This window comes from Mus caroli, unplaced genomic scaffold (genome assembly GCF_978045245.1).
Source record: "Mus caroli unplaced genomic scaffold, Mus_caroli_1 scaffold_6, whole genome shotgun sequence".
Taxonomy (NCBI): domain Eukaryota; kingdom Metazoa; phylum Chordata; class Mammalia; order Rodentia; family Muridae; genus Mus; species Mus caroli.
Window position 1 is genome coordinate 24593999 of NW_028227261.1, and position 26229 is coordinate 24620227.

The 26229-nt window shown below is 51.9% G+C and overlaps 2 protein-coding genes across 2 annotated transcripts; one reads left to right on the plus strand and one right to left on the minus strand.

Moving 5' to 3' along the window:
• Nucleotides 1-1150: 1150 nt before the first annotated feature.
• Cd164l2 (CD164 molecule like 2) lies at nt 1151-4127 on the minus strand. The gene is made up of 5 exons (XM_021161444.3): nt 3849-4127; nt 3283-3444; nt 3111-3182; nt 2671-2715; nt 1151-1299 (listed from the first exon to the last, which is right to left on the minus strand). Exons 1-5 carry the CDS (start codon nt 3934-3936, stop codon nt 1151-1153), a joined length of 516 nt encoding a protein of 171 aa, XP_021017103.2. The 5' UTR covers nt 3937-4127.
• Nucleotides 4128-13456: 9329 nt separating this feature from the next.
• Gpr3 (G protein-coupled receptor 3) lies at nt 13457-16084 on the plus strand. The gene is made up of 2 exons (XM_021161387.2): nt 13457-13532; nt 14599-16084. The coding sequence occupies exon 2, from the start codon at nt 14604-14606 to the stop codon at nt 15594-15596; it is 993 nt and encodes a 330-aa protein (XP_021017046.1). The 5' UTR covers nt 13457-13532; nt 14599-14603; the 3' UTR covers nt 15597-16084.
• Nucleotides 16085-26229: the final 10145 nt, after the last annotated feature.

The window sequence follows — 26229 nt, forward strand, 5'->3', positions numbered from 1 at the left end:
CTCCCAAGTGCTGGGATTAAAAGCGTGCACCACCACTGCCCAGCTTAAATATCTGTTTAAAATTTTAATATTTTTAGTATTTGTTTGGGGCTCTGACACATACACGTGTGACGGTTAGGGGACAACTTGCACGAGCCGGTGTTTTCTCTTTCCACTCTGTGGGTTCTAGGGATTAGACTCAGGTCGTCAGGGTTACACAGCAAGTCCCTTTACCCAGTGGGCCATCTTGCTGCTCTCCCCCACCTTGAAAATATCTTAAAGAGGGGAGGGATCACAACAATACTAGACAGACATTCCTCCCTCACCCCATCCGATTCACATGTAGCCCAAGACATAGGTCAGGAATCATAGGGTGGAAACAGGTCCTTTATTTGAGGGGAGACTACAGAGTGGGTTGGTGGGCAGAGGCAGCAGCTCAGGGGGCCCAGCAGGCTGGATGAGACACGAGGTGGATGGAGGGTGCTCTCAGCTGCAGGTACCAGACCCAGGACAGGAAATGTCAGCCATCAGCACTAAGCCTGCGTGGTGCCCTTGTGCCTACAGGGACCAGAAACTGGTGGCCAATATTTGTCCCACCCCCAGTGCCCATAAGGCAACCAAGTGGTCCTCTGTCCCTTCAAGGTGGAGCCAGGACCACTGGGGTCAGATTCTGTGGAGGCCAGACAGAGAGAACACTCAGAGGCGAGGATCCCGCACCCCACTTTCCAGAGAGCAGGCAGCACAGCTGGAAGAACAAACACTTGAATGCAGGCTGCACAACTGGTCCCACAGCACACAGCAGGCACACAGAAGCCTCGCCCAGCCCCTTCCTCAGAGAGAAAAACCACACTGTGCACACACGGCCCTAGCTGCTGCCCAGGGCTGCAGCGGGAGGAGGACTGGCCTGGGGCTGTCACCTACTGGTTCTCTTCCCTGCTGGCAGCATGAGGAGATAAAGACACAAAGGCTCAGCTGGATTCTCAGACACTGAACTCAGGTCCCACCCAACATCTGGCAGGGATAACCTCAGATAGAGAGAGGAGGCATGGCTCCCATGGGTGGGGGTAGGGGGATGGTTGGAGGGGAGTCACTGTCCTTAGGACCACCCCATGGAAGACAGTTGCCAGGCAGGAGGTGTAGGGAATGCAGCCAGACTCTGCTGGCCCTGTACTCACAGTGTCTGGTAAGTGCTCTCCTTGGCCTTGAGGAAGCGAAGCACAAAGAAAGCTGTCGCTTGCAGGCTCAGTACCAGCACGATGCCCCCAATAAAGCTAGCTCCATCAAAACCTGGGCTGTGGTCTTCAGGGATGGGGGAACTCCCTGCAGAATGAGGCAGAGTGGAGGTCACAACAGGCCATGGAGATCCCAGACTCATCCCTCAACTGATGCCTTGAGGCTTTAAGCCCTCAAGACCCTGGCCTAGGCTAACATGCTCTGGAGTCCAATTAGGGGCTGGGAGATGCAGTTGAGTGGTGAAGCCCTCTTAGCTTGTGTAGTGAGGCCTTGGGCTCAGTCCCCACAGTAACACACAGACACAAACACACACACACACACACCCTCTCTGTGCCTCCTGGTTACATGGGACCAACAGTGACCAAGTGCTCCTGTACCCTCCCTGTCCCTTACTAGCTCAGTAGAGGAAGGATGGACCTGAAGCTCAGCCACCAAACCCCCTTCCAGCTAAGGGCTTGAAGCACAGATGAAACAGGCACAGTCCTTTGGACTTCTAAGCTTGGAATCGTCACCAAGAAAGGAAGGACCAGAGGAAAGGCCAGCACCCTACTGAGCAGGCACGTGAACACTATGGGCCAGACCTGGCTGGCTCCCTGCCCTTCCCCTTTTGTAGGGCAGGGTCACAGCGCTGCAGTCGGTAGTCTAGGCGTCAGTGGTTACCAGCTGTACCACATTACCCATCAATTCTGACCAGGGATTTGATTTCAGGCCCTGGGCCAGGTGCCCAGGGCAGGAAACCACTGGGGAGGGGAAAATCATTCTGGGACAAGGGGCCCAAATGGGAACAGGGTCCCCTTTCCAGAGGACGTGGACGGTGCAGAATCTAAGAACAGGAAATGGAAGGATGGCTGTGCTGGCTGAGGCCTAGAGCTGCAGAGGAGGGTGCTGGGGGCAGAGGAGAGAAAGGGAAGCCGTGAGCTGGGCACGGCAGATCTGGGGCTCAGGCTGAGGGAGCTGAGCCATCAATAATTTATTCCTTAAGATCAGTTTCCGGCTTTAATTAACCAAGAGCCTCTTCAGCCATCCTGACTAAGTTTAGTGACCTCCAGGCCTCGGAGCAGGAGTGCGGGGACCTAGAGACAGATGGGGTTCCTTCCCAGCTCTGCTGGGAACCCACTGTGGAGACCTCAGCTTGCAGCAGGTGGTCAAGGAGGGCAGCTGAAGCCACACCTCCTCAGCTCTGGAGGGGGGGGGTCACCCTGAGTTCCCAGAACCGGTGGGGAGGGAAGCTGCCCTTTTCTGACTGCTTTCCATGTGTCAGATGCTTAATGGGCCTTCCACAGACTCAGAAGCCCTTGTGGCACTGGGAGGGAAGAATCCAGTCAACCCACCTTCCAGGTGTCAAAACGCACTGGGAGAGAACTCGGAGGACTGAGGTTATGGGCCCTCAGTGTCCGTGCCTCAAGCTGCCTCTCCTTCTGCAGCTGCCCTGTCCCCATTCCCCGGGGAGGACCCTACCTGTGGTACTTGGCTTCGGTTCCTCTGTGGAATGATGACGGGAAGCTGAGGAGACAGGGCATCCACAATAAAACCCCTCTCCTTGCTATCAGGAATCCCAATCCTGAGCCTGGGCCAGTAGCTGGACCCACTTCCTGTTCCGATCACACCCCTACCCCATTTAAGCCTGGTCAGCCGGTCTCCTCCCCTAGCTGTGCTCTATCTACAAGGCTGGTCTCTAATGTCACTTGCTTCAGGAAGACCCCTCCACTCCAAAGACCTCCTCAGCAGAGGGTGCTAGCTCCCACAAGCTCCTGGGCATGCTGGACCAAATTATAGGCCAAGATACCAGCCAGGGCATGATACAACGGTTCCTGACGGAGAAGTCAACAGTTCATGGGTGCAGTCTACTTCCTGAGAGACTGTGGCTGGGGACACCTCACTCCCCTCCCTTCGCTTACCTGGGCATGACTCTGAGTGATTATAGATTGAGCAACCCTCCTTGACCACTTCAGCTTGGGCCACACAGTGTCCTGGTGGGAGAAGAAACAGAGAAGGGGTTTGGAGAGAAAGTTGGGAGTGGTGGTGCCGTATAGACAAGAGGATGTTCCCAAGGAGGGCTCAACTACATACCTGGCTCCTCTGGCCCACATTGCTGCCAGACACAAATCGAGAAGTTGTGGGTTCTGTCCACACAGTGTTCACAGTGTCCCAGGTGTTTGCAGCCCCCTTGGGTAGTAGGCCAAACGTCCAGGCGGAGCAGGGCTCCCCGCCCAAAGCCACGAGCTCCTTTACCTGAGAGTGGGGGGGGGGGTGCAAATGGGCAGAAAGCGGCAGAAAGCCAGGTGCCAGGCTGCAATACATCTCCCACTACAGCGACGACTCGCACCTCAGCACAGGTCTGGAGCTCCCCCCAGCCCTGCTTAAACTCACCCAGCTGCCCTCCCCCAACCCCCAACCTCTTTCCATACACACTCCTGAAGTTCCCAGGGGTGACCTCTTCCACACTCAGCTAAGGCTCCTAGTCCCCCACACCTGGAACCTCTAAATAGGCACTATGGTCTCAACACAGCCCTGGAGTCCTGCAGAGGTCAAAAACGTTCCCTCCCTTGACAAGCCTACTGTGCTGGAAGAAGCAGCTAAAGTGAGCTACACCTTCCACCTGCCTGGACCCCTGGTCAGATCCTGCTCAGCATTACCAGCTAGAACCAGCTGGGCACACAGGAGAAGGCAACAACAACCGCCGCAGAGAGCAGCACGCAAGGCGCGGGGTCCGGGTGCGGCCATGGGCGCGGGGGCCGGGACTGGGGGTCGGCGGACAGCTGGTGTGGTGTTGCGTCCTTTCTTGACTCCACTCGCCCAGCTAGCCAGAGCCAAACCTGGGCAGCGGAGGCGTGGCCAGGCTGGAGCGTGGTTGCCTTGTGGGCGTGGCTAGAGGATGAGACCTCTGGGAGGGTCCAGGTAGAGCGATTTAAGGCGGGGCCTGAACAAAAGGGATGGGTTTAAGACTCGTGCCACCTGGTCCTTGAGGGGCAGCTTCAAGGCGGGAGGATCTCTGTGAGAACAGGCCTTGTCAACATAGCAACTACGTTTTGGTGAGTTTTTAGGGAATCACTTGTGTAGCTCTGACTGTCCCGGAACTCATTATTGTAGACCAGAGCTGAGATTAAAGGCCTATGCCACCACCTAACTCGACCTATGGGCCGGGACCCCCTTAGGTGAGCCTCTATTTCAAAAACATTATTTACATTATGATTCACGACAGTAGCAAAATTACAAAATAATTTTATGGTTGGGAGGTCGCCACAAGATGTATTAAAGGGTCCCAGCGTTAAGGAGGTTGAGAGCCCACTATAAACCCTAAAGATTTATTATTATTTTTTTTTTTTGGTTAAGATTTATTTGTTCATTTTATGTATATAAGTACACTGTCACTGTCTCCAGACACACCAGAAGAGGGCATCGGATCCCATTACAGATGGTTGTGAGACACTGTGGGTGCTGGGAACGAAACTCAGGAGCTCTGGGAGAGCAGCCAGTTGCTCTAACCTCTGAGCCATCTCTCCAACCCCTAGAGATTGTTTTTAACCCTGTCTCACAGGTGAGGCGAGTGAGCCGTCTGAACCCACAGTGGTTAATTTGGAACTCGATTCTTGCTATACCACATAATACACACCCTCTGGTCTGTTGAAGGCTGGGCCGGGACTCAGCTACACCTCACCTTTGGCTGGCTATTCCCAGCCGTGGGAACACCATGCCGTCCTGCCTCCAGCTCATCACATCTCTGGGTCATAAGTGGTGCCATTACTAGATCACTGAGCCTTTGGGGGATCTGCCTCGTGGTCACTCTCCTGTCCTGGCACAGCCGATTCTCAGTCCCTTTTCAGATATCCCCCTTTCCTCCGCCAACTTCTTAATCCGGTGTGGCCCTCTTAGTCCTGACCCTTAGTCTGCCCTCTCCTGTGATCATCTTGGCTATTCTTCTGCTGTCAGGTCCCACTTAAAAGCCACTGAGTAAGGCGAGGGATGTGGTTCATTTGGTAGGATGCTTGACTGGCATGCCTAGCCCAGGATTCATCTCTAGCACTAACCAGCCTGGTACCTTGTGCAGTCCCAGCGCTTGGGTGGTAGAAACAGAAGAATTAGAAGTTCAAGGTTGACCTTTGCTACAGAGAGAGAGCCAACCTAGGCTAAAGAACCCTTGCCTTAAAACCTGGGAGGTGGGAGAAAGGTGTTAACCTGGCATAGTGACACATACCTTTAATCCCAGCACTCCAGAGACAGAGATAGTCAGATCTCTGTGAATTTTGGGGACAACCTGATCTACAGGATAGTTCCAGGATAGCCAGGATGACAGCAAGACTATGCCTCAAAACAACAAAGAGGTGGGGGGCGGGGCTGGAGAGATGGCATAGTAATGAGAAGCACTGGCTGCTCTTCCAAATCTACGTTTGATTCTAGGTCCATAGGGTGGCCCACAAATACCTGTAACTCTAGTTCCAGGGGATCCAGCATGACACTCTGGTCTCCACAGACACCAGGCATGAAAGTGGTACACAGACATATATTCAGGTAAAATATCCACTCATATACATTAAAATAATAATAATAATATCACCAAAGGAGCAGATATCTGTCCCCCAGTACTTGGGAGGCTGGGGCAGGAGGGTTGTAGATTTTAAGCCAACTTGGGCTACATCAATGAGACCCTGTCCTGCACCTTTCCAAACAAGGGCTGGAGATGTAGCTCAGCAATAAAGCGCTTGCTTAGCATTGCATGGCCCTGAATTTGAACCTCATAGCGACAACAGTAACCAAGAAATCTCTAAATCTCCACCTCCACACCAGTCCCGGCTACCGCAGCTACCACACCCATAACTGAAAATCAGCACCCCTCCCATTTTTAATTAAAAAGTAAAAATTTACTTTGTTATAGGGATACAAGTGTTAAATCTGCATTTATGTCTGTGTACCATGTATGCACCTGGTGCCCTCAGAGGCCAGAAGAGGGTACTGGATCCCCTGGAATTGGAGTTATAGAAGATCAGCTGGGCATGGTAGCACATGCCTTCAATCCAAACATGTGAGAAGGACACAGATCTCTGTAAGTCTGAGCCAGCCTGGTCTCCATAGGAAGTTCCAAGACAGCTACATAGAGAACTCCTGTCTCAAAACAGCAGCAAAAAGATTTATAAAGGGGGTGTGAGCCTCTGTGTGGGTGTTGGGAGATCAATTCTGACTCCTTGGGAAGAGTAACCACTGCTCTTAATCACAGAGCCAACTCTCCAGTCCCCATAACCCCCTGCTACCATGGAGATGTAAAATATATTCTAATCAGAGCTACTTAGCTAATGTCCACAACTGCCCCACGACAGGAGCTGTCTGTCATCTTTAATTGGCAGCTGCTCAGGGGAAGTTATACCTCAGCTAGGACTGGGTGGGGGTGGGGGTGGGGGGTCTGTTTCCTGTGCACCTCCATCTGAGTACTATTAGGCCTCTATTTCCTGTCATCCACACGGGAAAGCCCCAGTTTCTGTGCTCCTCTCTGTCAATCACCCAGGTTGGATCTCAGTGTTTTGTTTTCACCCTGGCTCTTGCCCCGAGTTCAAATCCTCAGACTCAGCAGGGCAGTGGTAGCACAAGCCTTTAATCCTAGCACTCAGGAGGCAGAGGCAGCCAGATCTCTGAGTTCGAGGCCTGATGTACACAGAGCGAGTTCCAGGATAGCCAGGGGCCAGAGAAACCCTGTCTCAAAAAAGCAAAACAAAACAGAAAACCAAAACTCCAAAATCCTCAGACTCAATGTCCCATGACTCCTGGGCCCTAGCCTACAGCCCCTCCCTGAGCTGGCCCTCACACAGATGTCCACATCTCCTCCAGTTAGCAGCTTGTTCGCTGACCCCCCCCCCCCAACCTCCACCCCATGCAGAACCCTTGGATTCCTGACTCTGGCAGTATCTTGCTTGTGGAGGGTTTTCCCAGTCATCTCACTTCTGAGATAACAAGTCATTCTTCTTGCCTTATCCAGCTCTCTACCCGTGGCTCCATCTGTCTAGCTAAGGAATCCTTTGGGCCCCAACTAAGAATGATCCTTGGAAGCAGAACTGCCCAGGCCCTGTGACCCCTCAACCCCAGTGCCTTCCAGCTCACGGCCCTCTATCACCCACTGAGTCTCTCCTGATGCCTTCTGGGCTCAGCCCCTGCACTCGCTTGTCTCTTCTGTTTATCAGCCCCCTCTCTGGTCCTCACAGGCTTCCCCTCCTGGAGGGACTGTCCACTTGCTGTGTCCTGTGCAGGAAACTCAAATTCACCTGTTCCCTCAAGTGACTCAGTTCTTAACCTCTCTGCCGGCAAGACCTCTCCTAGTTATTCTCCATGCCCATGCCTGCTCTCCTTCCGAGCGAGCATCCATGCATAATTAACTACCCATTTGTTCCCTGGTCTACATGCTCCACTGTATGTGTGTGTGTGTGTGGGGGGGGGGGGTACTTGTTTAGCATGCAGGAATCCTGGGTCTCGTCCCTTCACCACATAAGACCACGTGTGATGGAGAATGCCTGTAACAACAGCACTCTGGACGTGGAGATGGAGGTCAGCCTTGGCTGCTTGAGACCCTGGCTCAAAAGAAAAAAAAAAAAAAGTTTCACCTGGCAGGAAGGCGCACAGCCATCTGGTGGCCACATGAGGAACTGCAAGTCTGTCAGTGAGCTGCCCCTTTGGGGGTGAGGCTGCTATCTCATCCAGTTCTACCACTTGCAGTGTAGTTTTGGAAAAGTCCCTTGACCTCCATGAAATGTGGGCTCTGCCCCTTAACTTTGTAGGGTTGTTGGTGGGAGAAATTGGCACGTGTTTGTGTGTGTGTGTGTGTGTGTGTGTGGGCACGTAGAGCTGCACTTCCCGTGGACAAAAGGTCTGGGGAGGAGAGAGCAGAGGAGAAGAGGTGACCCCAGCCAGACATAATGGCTCACACCTATAATCTTAGCCAGAGAGGACTCCTACCACAAGTCTGAGGCCAGTTTGGGCTATAGGATGTCTCCTCTCGTTCTGTCCCTCTGTCTTTGTCTCTCTGTTTCTCTCTCTCTCTCTCCCTCCCTCCCTCCCTCCCTCCCGTACTCTTTGGCACCTGAGAGAGCACATATGTTAAAATCTATGGCCTTACTCAGTCTGAGCCTCCAAGGGTTCTCACGTTAGAAAAACTTTCCCACTCTCCCTCCCTGGCAGTGAGAGGCAACCTTCCCCATGAAGAACGTGGTGACGTGCAATAAGGAAGCCCCTGACCATCTGCTTACTTCAGTAGAAACAACTGGTCACTAATGTCCTCACTGTAGGTTGGTAACTGTCACTAAGACGGAAATTTGAAGAAAATTAACCCAAACGTCCAAGACTACTCAGGATGTCGTCTTTATACTTAGATTCGGAACCTGTTTTAGTGATGGGGGCACTGTGGAGGGACACAACTTGCTTGGGTGGAGTTTATAATTATCCTATAAAGAAAAATCAATCCAAAAACAGATTGCAGGATATGGCCCATATCAACTGGAGATCTCAAGCAAACAGCTGGGGTCAGGGATGGGGGGGTGAGTGCTGGAGAAATGGCTCCACAGTTATGAGCACTTACTGCTCTGTTAAAGGACCTAGTACCCATTTCAGAAAGCTCACAACCACATATATAACTCTGCTCTAAGGGATTTGATACCACCTTCTGGCCTGTGTGAGTACATTCATGGCATACACTCCACATAGAAATACATACATACTCACAAGTAAAAATAAAAATCCTTAAAAAAAAAAAAAAAAGGGGGGGGGGCTGGTGAGATGGCTCAGTGGGTAAGAGCACCCGACTGCTCTTCCAATGGTCCAGAGTTCAAATCCCAGCAACCACATGGTGGCTCACAACCATCCGTAACGAGATCTGGTGCCCTCTTCTGGAGTGTCTGAAGACAGCTACAGTGTACTTACATATAATAATAAAAAAAAAATTCTTAAAAAAATAAATAAATAAATGAGGCACAGTGCTATGGTAGCACATGCTTATTAAAAAAAAAAAAAAGATTTACTTATGAGTACACTGTAGGTGCATTCAGACACACCAGAAGAGGGCATCAGATCCCATTACACCATGTGGTTGCTGAAAATTGTTGTGAACCACCATGTGGTTGCTGGAACTCAGGACCCTCTGGAAGAACAGTCAGTGCTCTTAACTGTTGAGCCATCTTTCCAGCCCATAGAAATCCTTTTTAAAAAAAAGCTGCTGAGTGGTGTGTGTGTGTGTGTACACCTTTAATCCCAGCACTCAGGAGGCAAAGGCAGGTGGATCTCTGAGTTCAAGGGCAGCCTGGTCTACAGAGTGAGTAGTAAGGGATACACAGAGAAACTCCATGTTAAACACACACACACACATACCACACACACACACACCACACCACACACACACACACCACACCACACGCACACACATCACACCACATGCACACACACACACCACACCACACCCACATACCACACACACCACACACACACACACACACCACACATACACCACACCACATACACATACACACATCACACCACATGCACACACACACACCACACCACACACACATACACACACCATACCACACACCACACACCACACACACACACACACCACACACACATACACACACACACACAGCTGTAGGGAGGACAGAATGGAAAAGTCAAGGCCAGTGTTGGGCTGACAACAAGAGCATCTTTGAAGACTTGATCTACAGCAATAAGACAGTTTGTTTTTATTTTGGCACAGGGTCTCATGAGTCAGGGTGACCCCAAACTCCTGATCTTTTTTACCTCCCAAGAGCTGAGATTACAGGAATGTGTCCCGATCCCTGCTGGCTAATTCTCACCAGCAGATCAATAAACTCCCAAATGGCCTGTAATGGCTATTCCTGGTTGTCACCTTGACTATATCTGGAATGAACTACAATCCAGAATTGGAGGGCTCACCTGTGATCCAGATCTTGATGCTGGAAGATACAAGTTTCTGACCTGGATCTTGGCATGGAGATCTCTTGAGGCATAGTGGCTATGAAAAGCTTAGGCCCAGTCAAGGTAGTACACACCTTTAATGCCAGGAGACTAAGGCAAGGAGTTCAAGGTCAGCCTGGGACAAAACAAGTCTCAGATCCAGGCATGGTGGCACACACCTTTAATCTGGGCCACACCTTCTGCTGGAGACCTCCATAAGGACATTGGAAAAAGATTCGCTTTTCTTTACCTGCTTGCATTTACTTGCTAGCGCATCTGTTGGAATCTACTTCTACAGAAGACCAGCTGAAACAACTAGCCTCGTGGGACTGAGCAACTACTAGATCCTTGGACTTCCCTTCACAGCTGGCCGTTGTTGGGGTAGTTGGACTACAGACTGTAAGTCATCACAACAAAGTCCCTTCTTGAGAACCCTGACTATACACAGCTGCTCAGAAGCAGAGGTGTCTCTCATCTATACTTGGATCCCAATGCCCTAGCACCTTGTTCCAGCTCCCATCTCTGAGACCAGAGCTCTGACTTGGCTCAGAATGGAGAGGAGTGGACATCCAAGTCTTGGGTGCTGTTGTTCTGTGCTGCCGTTGCCCTCTCGTTGGACATATCCCCATCAGGACTACCGTTCTTTCTGTGTCTCTTTCTGGGTTTGTTTATTTTTAATTTGTTTATATATTTATTATTTTACGTATATATGAGTATTTTCAATTTTTGTTTGTTTGCTTCTTTGTTTTTTCAAGACAGTGTTTTTCTGTGTAGCCAATGCTGGCCTGGAACTCAAGAGATCTGCTTGATCAAAGGCGTGCACCACTATTGCCTGACAAATTTTTTTTTCGAGTGCTGGGATTAAAGGTGTGCGTCACCACCACCGGGTGTTTTTTGTTTGTTTGTTTGGTTGGTTGGTTTTTGGTTTTGTTTTGTTTTGTTTTTGGTTTTTTGAGACAGGGTTTCTCTGTGTAGCCCTGGCTGTCCTGTGTTGTTTTTTTGAATATGAGTGAGGTTCTGCATGGCTTCTGGGAGCCAACCTTGGGTCCTCTGGAAGAGCCACACATACTTTTAACTATTGAGTTATCGCTCCAGTCTCAGACTTGAGTGTTTTTGTTTTGAGACAAGGTCTCTCTGCATAGCCCTGGCTGACCTGGAACTCACTCTGTAGACAAGACTGGCCTCAAACTCACAAGATCTGCCTCCCCAGTGCTGGGATTCAAGGCATGCGCCTCTGCCCCCTTTGTTTCCCTCTCTTCCACTGTTCCTGTAAGGTTTCATCATCCAACAGATAATTGTAATTGAATACCAATTATATATCAGGCACTGTCCCTAGCACAAACCAAACCTAGTCATTATTGTCACATGCCTTATCCTACAGTAGGACAGCCTCAGACTCCAAGCAAACAGTAAAAGGGAACTAGGGAGAGTATTTTGTTGCAGGAGTTCTGCACACCTGAGAAGATAACAAAGAGAGGAGGGAAGGACAGGGGAAGGTTGGTTGGTCATTTGTGACCGGTCAGGAAGCCCATTGATGGATGAAATGGCTAAAAGGAGAGCTCTGAGGGATCTTGCCCATAGGAGCCTGCAGCGGGAGAGCCTCATCTAGCCTGGTCCCACAAAGGCAGAGCCGCCTGTGACCACTCTTCATTTTCTTTGTGCCCTCCTGTGTTTCCCTGACATCCTCTACTGGCCAGATACACCATTGACAGCCAATATACAGCCCGTGCTGCTAACCGGCCAACTGCCCCCAACAGTCCCCAGCAGTTTAGACATGAAAAAACAGCTTCAGAGGGCCTAACTGGGCCTCAAAGTCACACGGGTTCGGAAACGTGGATTAGGCTTGGAAGCCTAACCTCCTCTACCAGCTGAACCCCCATATCCCGCCCAAACCCTGCCAGTCTCCAGCCCACGCTCTGTCATCTCTGTGAGGCTATGACGTATTCCCTGACTCCTGGCCTTCTTCCTTTTCTCAGCCTCAGACCGACATCTGACCCCTGACTCCCATCACCCTCCTAAAGTCTTGAACATTCCAGAGACGATCAAAGGGAGAGAGGACAGAGCTGGTGCCTAGGGTTAGATCTGATGGGGCATTTCCCTAGGGAGGGAGCAGGCAGGTCTAGGAAAGAGGAAGTTTTCTTTCTGCCCCACCCCCTGGGGTACCTAAGCCGGGTGCTCGGGAAGGCTGCTCTGAGCACGGAGCTGCCGAGTCCTTCTGCTTCCAAGTTCTTCCCGGCTCCCTATCTCCTGCTGCTTCGGGGAAGTGACACCCCCCCCCCCCAGCCCTCGCGCTGGCTTTTCAGATCCTTGAATAAATAATTGAGGTTTTGAAATCTTGCCAGGCGCACCCTCCCATGCAGAGAGGACTCTATTGGGCCCACATGAGTGACGTCACCCAGCTCCTTATTCCAACCCCAACATCACGGGACCTGTCCTGACAGCAACTTACCTGCTGGGTCGCCATCCAGTCAGACTTCCTACCCTGTTCCCTCACTCTGGGGCCCACACACAAGTCATTTGGTCTTTACTTCAGGACCCCACAGCCCTCATTATTTAGCTTTATCACCTCAGTCCTTTATAGCACTTAACGGGGTCACAGTGACCTGAAGTCCCTTCACCTGCACACTCATCTCCAAAGCCTTGTCACCACTTCTGTCACCCTAGGGTCCCCGAGCTCCATCATGCTGCAGTCATCCTGACAATGCTGTGGCTGTCCTGAGGAGGCCTACACACCGCTACCGTCAACGTCCCACAGCCGCCATCCTCCAAGATCCTGTCACCGTGCTCATATCGTCACAGCCACCCACCTCCCTGCTCCCTCGTGCTCCTGTCACCGTCACCTCAGGGCCCTATCAGAGGCAGAGCCTGTCATCCTCACCGGGGACGCCCATTTCGCTCCATCACCTGTCTTATGTCAGCTCGTTTCTGCCACCGAAGGTACTTATCACCCCCGCAGACTATCCCAATCCCTTGACCTCTCTCCACATCCTCTGTGACCTCCCGTGTCTCTTTTAAGGCTCTCCCACTAGTGTCCCCAAAACCCCCGACCCGCAGAGGGCGCCGCGTCAAGGACAGAGAGCCGGCTCCGGAGGGGGCGGGGCCGCGGCCACGGTCACTTTTTATGAATGGGGGAGCGGGCGGCGCGAGGCCTCATTACTATGCCGCGCAGCACGCGCTGCGCTCCAGCGCGCAGCGCCCATTGGCCTGCTGGGCTTCTGACGTCACCAAACCGGTGGCCGGGGGCGGGGCGGGGCGGGGTGACTCACGCCGCGTCTCCCGCGGCCGCGGGGGCTTCTTGGGGTCCGCGCACACCTTGCTCTGCCTGAACCTGAGTGGAGGCTCCCCGCGGCCCGGCCGCACCCGGTCCTGAGCCACCGGTGAGTAGTGGGCCCTGCCGCGGGTACCCGGAGTCTGGGAGGACACAGCGTGCAGGGGCGCCGGGCCGGCAGAAGGCTGCTTGCTCCTGCTCAGGGTCGGGGGGGGGGGGGGGGGGTCGTACCTGGGACTCTGGATGAGCAGAGTCTGCATAAGCAGGCAGCTCACCAAGTGTTCGGGTGCTCGAGTGGTATGATGGGATGACCCGGCAAAGGGTGAGCATTCCTGCAGGACCTGAGGCCCTGGAGGGACGGGCGGTCATCTGAGGTTGGGAGAACAGGAGGCGTCTGGGGCGGGCACCTAGACGTCTGAGTAGCGGGTGGTGTCTTATTTGGGGCTTCGGCTGTCCAAGGCAGGAGGCGGAGTCAGGCCCAAGATCCAGGTGTCCGGGCAGAAGGAGGGGTCTGACTCAGGAATCCGGCTTCCACCAGGGGGTGTCTGCTAGGGAGACCCAGTGGTTAGGAGGAAGAAGGGGGCAGTGTGTGTGGGGTGTCTGTCCGGAGTCAGAAGTCTGGGAGAGAGTGTAGGGGAAATGAGTTCCCAGGTGTTACCCTGGGAATGTCGAGTGGGGGCTGGCAAGAAGCTGCACCGGCTTTGCCTGGGGGTGGAGCTTGAGGCTGGCAGTGCTGTGAATCGTGAGGGGTCTGGGAGCTTCAGGAACCAAGTCATCGTGTCTGGTGGGAGGGAGCTGACTGCTCTTCTTCTTGACGTGTTTCCCTCCCCTATTCATGAGCCTATTGAGGGCACACCTTAAATCCTGTGCTTCCCCCATTCACTTATGGTAAGCTTTGATTCACTTCTTTCACCACGTGTGGCCAAGAGGTCTTTAGGACTTAGAGGAATGGAGGGGAGGGTGAAGGGACACCGAAAAGGGACCATCGGGAAAAAAGAGACCCCTGGTTAGAGGCCTGGAGGCATCAGAGGACAAAAACCACAGGACATGAATTGGGGGTGTGGGGTGTGCAGGACATCGGTACCCTACCTGTTATCCTGACAGGTTTCTTTTCTCCAAGGGCCTCCTGTCAGGATACGGGCCTGCCAGCATCTCATAGGAACTTTCTTCTACAGGTACCATGATGTGGGGTGCAGGAAGCTCTATGGCCTGGTTCTCAGCTGGCTCAGGCAGTGTGAACGTGAGCAGCGTGGACCCAGTAGAGGAACCCACAGGCCCAGCTACACTGCTGCCCTCTCCCAGGGCCTGGGATGTGGTGCTGTGCATCTCAGGCACCCTGGTGTCCTGCGAGAACGCGTTGGTGGTGGCCATCATTGTGGGCACTCCTGCCTTCCGCGCCCCCATGTTCCTGCTGGTGGGTAGCTTGGCCGTAGCAGACCTGCTGGCAGGCCTGGGCCTGGTCCTGCACTTTGCGGCTGACTTCTGCATTGGCTCACCAGAGATGAGCTTGATGCTGGTCGGCGTGCTAGCAATGGCCTTCACTGCCAGCATCGGCAGCCTCCTGGCCATTACCGTTGACCGCTACCTTTCCCTGTACAACGCTCTCACTTACTACTCAGAGACAACGGTAACTCGGACCTATGTGATGCTGGCCTTGGTGTGGGTGGGTGCCCTGGGCCTGGGGCTGGTTCCCGTGCTGGCCTGGAACTGCCGGGATGGCCTGACCACGTGTGGTGTGGTCTATCCACTCTCCAAGAACCATCTGGTGGTTCTGGCCATCGCCTTCTTCATGGTGTTTGGCATCATGTTGCAGCTCTATGCCCAGATCTGCCGCATCGTCTGCCGCCATGCCCAGCAGATCGCCCTCCAACGACACCTGCTGCCTGCCTCTCACTACGTGGCCACCCGCAAGGGCATCGCCACATTGGCCGTGGTGCTTGGCGCCTTTGCTGCCTGTTGGTTGCCCTTCACTGTCTACTGCCTCCTGGGAGATGCCAACTCTCCCCGTCTCTACACCTATCTTACCCTGCTCCCAGCCACCTACAACTCCATGATCAACCCTGTCATCTACGCCTTCCGCAACCAAGACGTGCAGAAGGTGCTGTGGGCCATCTGCTGCTGCTGTTCCACTTCCAAGATTCCATTCCGGTCCCGGTCCCCTAGTGATGTCTAGTTTCATCCTGGTGAACCTGTGGTGAACCTGTGGCTTTGACTACTATAGAACTCCAGAGTGTTAGGTCCACCAGGGCTTAGTTCCCATCCCCAGCTCCACGCCCTTAAGACCCAGCTGGTTCTGGAGTTCTAGGACATTGGGTGTTTTAGGATCGAATTCAAGATTCCTGTGGGGGCCCACCCCAACTGACCGCATGGCTCTAGAATGTTCCAGATGGTCAGGGTCCCACTCGGAAATGTCTCACAGCCCAAGTGGTTTGCAGTTCCAGAAGGCTGGGAATTTTACAGTACCATTCCAAGTCCTTGATCTTCCTTCCCAGAAACTTGACCTTGATCATGTCGCTTTTGAATTTCGAAGCTCCAGAGTCAGAGGTTAATCACTTAGTTGCCTAGATGAGAGAAAGATTTATCTCTATATATGTGGACATACAAAGAAGGTTTATTTATTTATTTATTATTTATTTATTTATAAATTTACTTATGGGTGGTAAGGGGGGAAAAAAAGAGACCCACACCTAGAAATCTAGCTCATACCAGGGTATCCTCAGCCTCCATGACCCCATTTCTGACCTCAGTTTCTGAAGGGGTGGGATGGAAAAAGAGAAACCACGTATTTTGTTATTTTTGCTTATTTTTTATCAGAGAAATCATAGAAACCAGAGCCTCCTCCCCAGGCCCGCACTGCTCGGGTTTGCAGGGGGAACTCACCAGCCTCTGGTTTTTTATTTTTTTAAGAAGCCATCACCTGAGCAACCGAGAATTCCTCTGCGCTGAGGCCCGGCTTCCCTCTGGTGGCCATTTGGGGGAATTGCAACCCGGCAAGGCAGTCGGGATTGTAAAGTGCACCCCCATCTCTCACTCCAGCCTGGCTTTCAGCGCCACAGCCATGGCCTGGGGGCCAGGCCTTACCCTGAGGTGCCCGAGAGGAGGCGGGACAAGAGCCAGTACCCCCACCCCTCTGCCAATCGGGTTATGGCCCCCAGTGCATTCCTGTTCAGTCCCCAACCCTACTCAATAAAAAAATGTTTTTTGGATAAATGCTTGTGTTTGTGCATTTGCATAGTGTGGAGTTGAGCCAGGATAGTAGGACCCCGTAAGGTATCTGGGAAGTCAGTATCCCTTGGACCAAATCCTGGGTATCAACTTGCAAGAACCTCCCTACCCAGGGACAAGAACCAGGATACTCCTCTTAGTTTGAATGGCCCCACAGCTTGTCCACAGTAGACAGATCAGGGCTTAGGTATGCAGAACATGTTTGTACCATGCAAGTTCCCTTCACAGCAATAGCTTCCTTCCACTGTTTGCTCTGGGCTACATTGTGCTAAGGGTACATGCCTAGCTAGGATGGATGGCACAGGCTATCTGGTCTCCACCATAAATGTATGAGAAAACTGCTGAGGTCATACAGCTAGAAATACAAGATAGGATTCAAACCTGGAACATCTGTTTCCAAAAATCTGTGCTCAGTCTCCTGGACAATGACTTTTCCTGTTGTTGTTGGTTTTTTTGGTTTTTTTTTTTTTGTTGTTTTTTTTTTCCTACCCTGGAGCTCAGAACCTTCTGGACCTTGCCTTATGTCCTTGGGATCAGTGGCCCACTTTTGGGAGGTGGCCACATTGGAGAGCTCGTGTTCGCAACAGTGTCGCAACTGGAGACTTGAACTGCAGGGGCTTAGGAAGGGAGGAAGCCTGTGCTCACCGCAAGAGCAGAGGCAGCGTCAAGGGAAGCTCTGAGCTGGGGCTGTACACGTCTGCATTCTCTGTGTTGGACAGGCAGAAGCCAGAGGATCATGAGGTACCAGGCCACCCTCAGCTACACATTAAGCTCAATTCCAGCCTAAGGCACTTAAACCCTAGCAACACCGTAGCGAGGGTGGAGAAACAAGAGTTAAGAGCACTGGCTGCTTCTACAGAGGACCTGGGTTCAATTCCCACCACCCACATGGGGGCTCAGGACTGCCTGTTACTCCAGTTCCAGGGGATCCAGCACCCTCTGCTGGGGACAGATACACATGTAGACAAGACACTCATTCACATAACATAGAAAGGCAAACAACGGTGGCAGTGCGTGTCTTATCTCAACACTAGGGGAGGAGAGGAAGGAGAATCAGAAGTCAAAGGCCAGCTTCAGCTCATAGCAAATTTGAGGCTAGCCAGCTATGTAAGGCTCTATTTCAAGAATATATACACACATATGTACGCCCGTACATACCTACGTATGCATGCTCTGACTAGGTCAGCCTGAAGGAACGGTCCATCTCATGAGAACATTTCTGCCTACGTTACAGTTCTACCATCACACAGCTAGAGAAACTGAGGCCCCAAGATGAGCAGCTTGGTCAGATTCAGTTGCGTCAGGTCTGCTGGGACCACAGTTCTATCTCCATTTCCCAAGTTCCTGCTCTTTTTCCTGGAGTTCAAGACCCCTCTCTAACAGAGGCTCCAGGGTCCAACTCGCAGGCACACAGTGAGGGATACCTACTAGCTCAGGCAGAGCCTTGACTGTCCTCTCTCCTCACCTTTTTTTTTGGAAGGTCCCTGGGAGGAGCTCTTCACTGGGCAAGCTCCTGCTCCAAGCCAAACTGGAAGCCAAACAGTTCATAGACTAGCGCCTCAGCATCAGCAGCAGGGCACAGATGCTCCATGCTTGAAGAAGATGGATGCTGGATGTAATGGCGTGTCTATTCCCAGCACTGAGACATTAAAGCAGAAGACCCGGGGTTCGAGGCTGGCCAAAACTACATTGTAAGTTCAAGGCTATCCTGGGCAACATGAGACTCTGTGGCACACGCCTTTAATCCCAGCCCTTGGGAGACAGAGACAGGCGGATTTCTGAGTTCGAGGGCCAGCCTGGTCTACAGAGTAAGTTCCAGGACAGCCAGGGCTATATAGAGAAACCCTGTCTCTCTAACAAAAAAGGGCTGGAGAGATGGCTCAGCAGGTAAGAGCACTGAATGCTCTTCCAAAGGTCATGAGTTCAAATCCCAGCAACCACATGGTGGCTCACAACCATCTGTAGTAACATATGATGCCCTCTTCTGGTGTGTCTGAAGACAGCTACAGTGTACTTACATATAATAAATAAATAATAAATCTTTTTTTAACTACTTTTTAAAATTTTATTTATTATTATATGTAAGTACACTGTAGCTGACAGACCAGAAGAGGGTGTCATATCTTACTACGGATGGTTGTGAACCACCATGTGGTTGTTGGGATTTGAACTCAGGACCTTTGGAAGAGCAGTCAGTGCTCTTACCCGCTGAGCCATCTCTCCAGCCCCTAAATAAATCTTTAAAAAAAAAGAGAGAGACTTTGTTTCAAAAAACAGACAAACAAAAAACACAAAAGAGGTGAAAGAAGGCTTTGTGAATAAGTTGAGCACCTGAGCACCTTGACACAGACTTGTAAATCCCAAAGTGCTATGTAATTCCAGTTACTGAGGCAGGAGGATTGCAAGTTCCAGGTTTCTCTAGGCTACAGAAACTCTGATAGTAACAAGCTATCACCTACTCCCTGATGTTCTTGCAGATAGCTTAATGTCTAGTAGAGGAACTAGAAAAAGGTTTCCAATCATTACAGTCAGGGCTGAAGAGATGACGTAAGCAGTTAAGAGCACATACTGCTCTCACAAAGGAACTGAGCTCGCTTCTCAGGACTCACATTGGGCAGGGCGCAACTGCCAGAAACTCCAGCTTCATGGGATCCAACGCCCTCTTCAGACCTCCACCAACATCTGTGCTCACACAGGCACATGCCCATACACAGGTAGCCATACGTACAAACAATTAAAAATAAAATATTTCCAAATATAAAGTGGGCTGGAGAGATGGCTCAGCGGTCAAGGGCACTGACTGCTCTTCCAGAGGTCCTGAGTGCAATTCCCAGCAACCACATGGTGGCTCACAATCATCTGTAATGGGATCTGATGCCCTCTTCTGGTGTGTCTGAAGACAGTGACAGTGTACTCACATACATGAAATAAATAAATTATATACAGTTATTTAAAAAAGAAAAACAAATTCAACCCTGCAGTGTTAATGACTGAAACCTTGAATAAAAAGAAAATTGAAGCCGGGCGTGGTGGCGCACGCCTTTAATCCCAGCACTCGGGAGGCAGAGGCAGGCGGATTTCTGAGTTCGAGGCCAGCCTGGTCTACAAAGTGAGCTCCAGGACAGCCAGAGCTATAAAGAGAAACCCTGTCTCGAAAAACCAAAAAAAAAAAAAAAAAAAGAAAATTGGGGGGGGGGCTGGTGAGATGGCTCAGTGGGTAAGAGCACCCGACTGCTCTTCCGAAGGTCCAGAGTTCAAATCCCAGCAACCACATGGTGGCTCACAACCATCCGTAACGAGATCTGACGCCCTCTTCTGGAATGTCTGAAGACAGCTACAGTGTACTTACATATAAATAAATAAATCTTTAAAAAAAAAAGTTATTAAGAAAATTGGGAAAGAGAATAGATGAGTAATTTTAAGATGAAAGTAAAACAAAAGCCTTCCTGGAGGCTGGGGTTATAGTTCTGTTGGCAGAGTCTTTGTCCCACATGCACAAAGGTTCAATCCCTAGTGTGTGCTTGTGCTGGTATGTGTCTGGGGAGGGGTAGTCGGCCCCTAGCTGCTCTGCCTCTTACCCCATGCTTGGTTCTACCATCAAACTAAGTGGTTTGGAGACACACACTTGTAATTGAACGATCTGGGAGGTGGAGACGAGATGATCACCAGGTCATCTGAGGTTACATGTGGCGTTTGAGGCCAGCCTGTGCTACGGGAAACTCTCCAACAACTTAAGAAAGAAAGAACGTCCTCCCAGAAAGGTCACGTTTATGGTCAATTGAGCTGGGATTTGAACCCAGGCCACATCTGCCTCCAAATCTCTTTCTTGACTGATTTAGGAAGTAAGTTTTGGGAGCAAGTCAAAAAAAGTTGGCCAGGCATGTGGGGTAGGAAGGCCCTGTGCGGGTGCTAGGGTGAAGCTGGTTTCTCCAGATTGAACCTTACCCTCAGAAGTGGCGCTGTACGGAAAGCATCTTCATGCTGAGTCCCCTGGATCCCAGTGGAGCCTCTCCCAGATCGTTTTCTGTTCTAGGTCCATACAGCTGGACCCCGTGCATCCTCATTGCACGCTCCCGGCTCGGGCTCACAGGAACCTCCTCCCATCCTTTGTCTAGGAGTCTGTGTTGGCCCTCAGCTGAGTTTCTTGCTCTGTTTGGGGGCAGTGTAGCGATCGATCTGTGGCATTTGGGAGAGCCTGTGTGTGCAGTGGACTAGACTGGTCTTCCTTTCTTTGGATTTTTTTTTTTTTTTTTTTTTTTTAAAGACAGGGTTTCTCTGTGTAGCCCTGGCTGTCCTGGAACTCACTTTTGTAGACCAGGCTGGCCTCAAACTCAGAAATCTGCCTTCCTCTGCCTCCTGAGTGCTGGGATTAAAGGCGTACACCACCACCGCCCAGCTTCTTTGGATTTTTTTTTTTCCCCTTTCCAAAGACAGGTCAGTTACCCCTACCGCCCAGGAACTCTTCCCCAGGGAACCCCTTGTTGGGTCCTGTTGAGCTTAAGAAGAAACAATTTATACAATAAACCTTCCTTCTGGTCCCCTGGAGCCACCGAGCATAAAGGAGAGGTAAAGTCAGAGCAGGCCTCCTGAAGGCCATGCTGTATGCTGTCTCCAACAGAGGGTCCCTGACAGCAGGGACACACATTTCCTTTTAAGCTGAAGGCTCATCAGAGTACATCTGTCTCCTCCTCAGAACTAGAGGCTCCTGAAGACAAGGTCATGACTCTCCTCAGACCAGGAACTCAGAAAGCTGAGCTTCCTCTTAGGCAGAGGGCCTCTAAGAGCCCTTGAGAGCAGGGCTGAGTCTCCCCTTCATACTGAGCCTCCTGTCTCCCTCAGTCTCCTCTGGAGCTAGGTAGGCCCTGGGCTGCTCAGCCTGGTGTGTGTGTGTGTGTGTGTGTGTGTGTGTGTGTATCCATGCGCCTGTATGTCTGGAGAGGGTTACTAAGCCTCCCAGCCGCCAGCTTTCTTATCTTCCTGGCCAGGAGAGGGGCTCTCTGAACTGAAGGAAAAACCAGGGGCTCTCTTCTAGCTGGGCTGAGCCCTGGTCCTTGTGGGAGGTGGGGGCAGCCTTGAGTGCTGCGCCCCGCAGGGGCCGTGACCGCCTCTCCCTTGCAATAAGTGAGGAGACAGCAGCTATTAATATAAGATGAGTTCACGGGCTCACAGCTTCCGCAGGCTGGAAAACAGGCTCCCAGGGCCGGGGGCTGCAGCAAGCCTCGTCTGTCAGATTCCCTCCTGCAGCCTGGAGCCTGCCATTCCCCAGCTCACTCCATGCCAAGATCTCTGCATACACAGACACATACACATGGGCACACATGTGGGAACCAGACACTTGACTGTTCAGAGACACATGAAACCGTGCATATATCCATCCCTGGGTGCATTTGCACACTTGTGCAGGCACACTTGATCTGCACACTAGATACAACATTATACATATGAACTTTATGTTACAGGGGTGCATGCTGGAACACTCACCTATATTCTTGCACACATGTGTATACAGTACATACATACATACAGGTTTGTTTGTATAAGCAAACCCATTTGCACACCACTGCACACTTTTAAATACACATATATGTACCTACAAAAATGTAAATAGGTGATATTCATAGCCATTTTAACATAATTGCATATAGGGCCACATTCAAGGACTTGCATGCATCTACATACCACTTCACACACAGTACACACACACACACACACACACACACACACACACACACGCTTCCTGCTGTTAGTGGTCAGCAATCAGGAATCCATGGGCACACCTCTGCAGCACCGACAGGCCCCCACCTCCTCTTTGTCCCCTCCCCCAACCTTATGACAGGCAGCTCCTGCTTCTGTCAACCCCATGGCTGCCTTCAGCCTCCTACCCCCTGGGGGGTCCCCAGGTCCCTGATTAACCCCCTCACTAATTGGCCACCAGCCCCTTGACTTTGCTGCAGGCCTTCTTGGGAGCTGAAAGCAAGGCTGCAAATTGGCTGAGCAGGATGGGTCCAGGGAATTGTGTACCTGCTGTGGGGAGGGGGGACACGAGACAGGGCTCTGCCTCCAGCCCATCAGAGCACCACATATACCAGGGTGGGTGGACTGACGACATCATACTTTCTCACAGGGCATTTCTACTTTACATGGACAGCCACACAAAGCCATTCCTGTACACACACACATACACACCACGGGGTGAGCATATGTAGACAGGTTCCACCCAGCTCTCCACACCAAGGCAGGGGAACCCTTGTATATTCCCAAGTGGATTCAATGTGCCAACTGCACTGAGCACACACTCAAGCAAAACCTTACCTGTTCACTAAGTCGCCGGTCAGACATGCAGAAATCATTGATTGATTTTTACTTTAGACAGAGTCTCAGGGTAGTCCAGGCTGCCCTTGAACTCACTACACAGCCAAGGACGACATTAAACTTCGGATTCTCTTCTCCATCTCCCAAGTGCTGGAATGGCAGGCGTGGACCAGCAAACCTGGTTTTGTTATGGTATTAGGGATTGAACTGGGATTGATGTATTCTAGGCAAGCACTTTCCCCGAGGGAGTGTGGGTGCCCTCAGATTCCCTGCAGCTGAATTATGGGATGGTGCTAGGTGCCCGAGTTGGGTCCTAGGAATCACACAACTCCAGGCCTCTGCAAGAGCAGCAAGTGCTCTTAACTGCTGAGTCACCCAGCCCACAGGCACTGTTTATGTATATAAGCTCACACACAGGGCCTGAGGCTACAGCAAAGCCTGGGGTTCAATCCCCATTTCTGTTGTTGTTGTTTTAATAGCCCAGGCTGTGGTGGTGCACTCCTTTAATCCCAGCACTCAGGAAGCAGAGGCAGGCAGATCTCTGAATTCCAGGCCAGCCTGATCTACAGAGTGAGTTCCAGGTCAGCCAGGACTGCACAGAGAAACCCTGTCTTAAAAAAAAGAAAGGGGGGGGGCGCATTGTGTCACAGTGGCTGATACCTAGAATTTTAACACTTAGGAGGCTGGGGCAAAAAGCTCACCAGTAGTTTGAGGCCAGCCTGGACTACAGAGACCCTGTCTCAAAATAAATAAATAGCCACATAAACCAACTAACCACAGTCATGGATACTAAACCTGTGCGTGAGCTCAGATGCACTACTCGAGGCATGCATAAATGAACTCAGGTGAGCGCACACACTGCTGGTACTCCAGGCCTATGGGCACACCTCACTCATGCGTGCATACGTAGATGGGCAAGCAAGCAGCCATGGGCTAGGGAGAGGCTCCTTTGGCTTGTCTCATGCCTCTGCATAAAAGCAAGTCAGGGATTTACCCTGTGCAGGAGGAAGCAACGGAGAAATCCGCACAGCTTTCAAGATGCATTGTCCCCAGCCTCCCTGCTGAGGGTCCACTTCTAGAACCTCCTCCGAGCTTCCCCCAAGTCTTCAGACAGCCAAAGGGACCCTGTGAGTATTTTCTGAAGAAAAGGAGCTCCCGACTCTGCCGCTCCGCTCCAGTCTCCTTATCTCTGGGCCCAACCTCATAAGGTGCTGTGTTCTCTTGAGCATCACTAAGGTTTCTATTTTGACAACGGATGCCAGTTGGCTGTGTGGTGCTGGGCACGCCGCAAAGCCCTTCATGCCGCAAAACCCTTCTGTGCCTTTCCACATCTGTACAACAGGAACCAAAGGCTTTCAAGTCTGTCCTGAGGAAGCCACTGACCCCTTTACAGATGTGCTCTACCCGGGTGTACATCTGGGAGCATTATCAACTGCAAAGACACCGACTGGAACACCACAGTGGAATGGCTGCACCTAGAGTCAGGCTCAATGCCTTGCTGAATAAAGGAAGTTCAAGTCCAGACCGGAAAGCAGGGAGCTTCGAGCTGGAGCAGCTCCAGCCTGGGCAGCGTGGAAGCCTATACCTCTGAACCTTTTGTGTGTGTGTGTTGTGTGTGTGTGAGAGAGAGAGAAGAGAGAGAGGGAGGGTGAGTACTGGGTGGGGCACACACTAGGGCAGGGCGGGGGGGGGGGTGGCTGCTCCCTGGAGTGGAGTGGGAGGGTATCGCCATGCTGTCACACAGGAGGGCAATTCTACTTGGATTGCTCAGGCTGTTCAGGCTGTCTGTGTCCTTAAGCCCTGAAGAGCTTCCTCTGGGGCCCCACACCCTGGGCCTGGGGGAAGGGAGGCCCAGAAACTGCTCCCGATTCCATAATCTAGGTGAGAACTGGTTGCCAATCACCCTGAGCAGAACTTCAGGAAATGGTGCCAGGTTGCCCTGGTGGAAAGGTGGCCAGGAGGGGGCAGTGAGCAGCTGGCCGAGGCAGCCAGCCAGCACCATGGCTCAGGAGGCCTCTTAGATGTGCTTGCAATTATGCCTGCTCCTGTAGCTGTGTGCTGACTTGTGTCCTTGTTTTGCATAAGAGCAGAGCTCTGTACACAGTGTCTAAGTGTGCTTTCTGGGCCTGAACTGTAGGCTACTTATTAGACAAATGCGTGTACGTGAACCCATGCATGTGTGAACAGGGCAGGGTGTACCTGCCCAGACGTAGGGAACCCGTGTTGTTCCCAAGTAGTCAAGGGCACAGGTTCCTTCTGCCCCAAAGGTCAAAGATGGCTGGAACCTCAGTCAAGCTTGCTTGAGTCCAAAGAACAAAAAATACCCTCACCTGTTAGTGCACCTGTAAAACTGAGCGCTGGCGGGGTAGGTGAGGCAGGTAAGATCTTAAGAGCAGAAACCTTAGACACTGGCACTCCTCAGCCTGCTGCGGGGTGGATTGTTGAGCAGGGTAAATGGCATAGCAGCAGGCAGGGTTAGGCAGCTCAAAGCACCTCTCTTGTCCACCGGGGACCTCGCACACTTAGCATGTGCTGCCTATAGCAGGTAGTGGGAGCTCTGTAAATGTCCATTTTCCCCTAGTTCCAGGAGGCGAAGCGACTCGCACAGTGTCAGGGCTTCCTTCCCTGTGTGGCAGCAGTGGAGACAGCATCCAGGCACAGGCCTCTAGTTTCCCAGAACCACACTCCTTCCCTCCGGTTCCTCCAAGGGCGGCTCCGACACCATTTTGTCTTCTGCCAGGGCGGGCGTCTGGCTGCCTGTCAGTCACCAGCTCTGGCGGCCAAGTGCTGACTAAACACAGGCCGCGCGGGAGGGGAGCGAGGGGTTCTGTGCCCCCTCCCCGGCACCCCACCTCCAGCGATGAGCTCAGAGTGGCTGGCGCAGCACTTGCTGACAATTCAAAAACTTCTGCCCCCTCTCCCGTGATGCCCGTGGGTGACTCTGTGAACAGCAGGCGTGGTGACCCACGGCCCATGGCGCCCGCGACTCTGCTCCCTGTCGTCTCCCCGGGCCATCCCACTGTGTCTATTGGGCCTGGATCTGGGTGTCTTCTCATAAATTACCCCTGGGGACAGTAACCCACAGCAGCTGTGCTTCCAACAACCGTTGCTTCCTGGGTAGGTCATTTTGGAGGGGTCAGGATGCAAACCCAGCCCCCTCAGTCTTCCTCAGGCAGGCAAGAGATGGGGCTTGGAGCAGTCCAAAACCTTTTTATCGGATTCCATTGTGAACGGTTCTATTTAAGGTAAGTTGCTTGGGTCTGTGAGGC

What these genes read in the sequence shown, in the direction of transcription:
- Cd164l2 (XM_021161444.3), bottom strand. Translation starts at nt 3,936, where the DNA reads ATGGCCGCACCCGGACCCCGCGCCTTGCGTGCTGCTCTCTGCGGCGGT. An exon ending in TCACTCAGAGTCATGCCCAG is followed by an intron (nt 2,716 to 3,110) that starts GTAAGCGAAGGG and finishes CTGTCTCCTCAG; the next exon opens with CTTCCCGTCATCATTCCACA. An exon ending in ACCGAAGCCAAGTACCACAG is followed by an intron (nt 1,300 to 2,670) that starts GTAGGGTCCTCC and finishes CTCATTCTGCAG; the next exon opens with GGAGTTCCCCCATCCCTGAA.
- Gpr3 (XM_021161387.2), top strand. Translation starts at nt 14,604, where the DNA reads ATGATGTGGGGTGCAGGAAGCTCTATGGCCTGGTTCTCAGCTGGCTCA.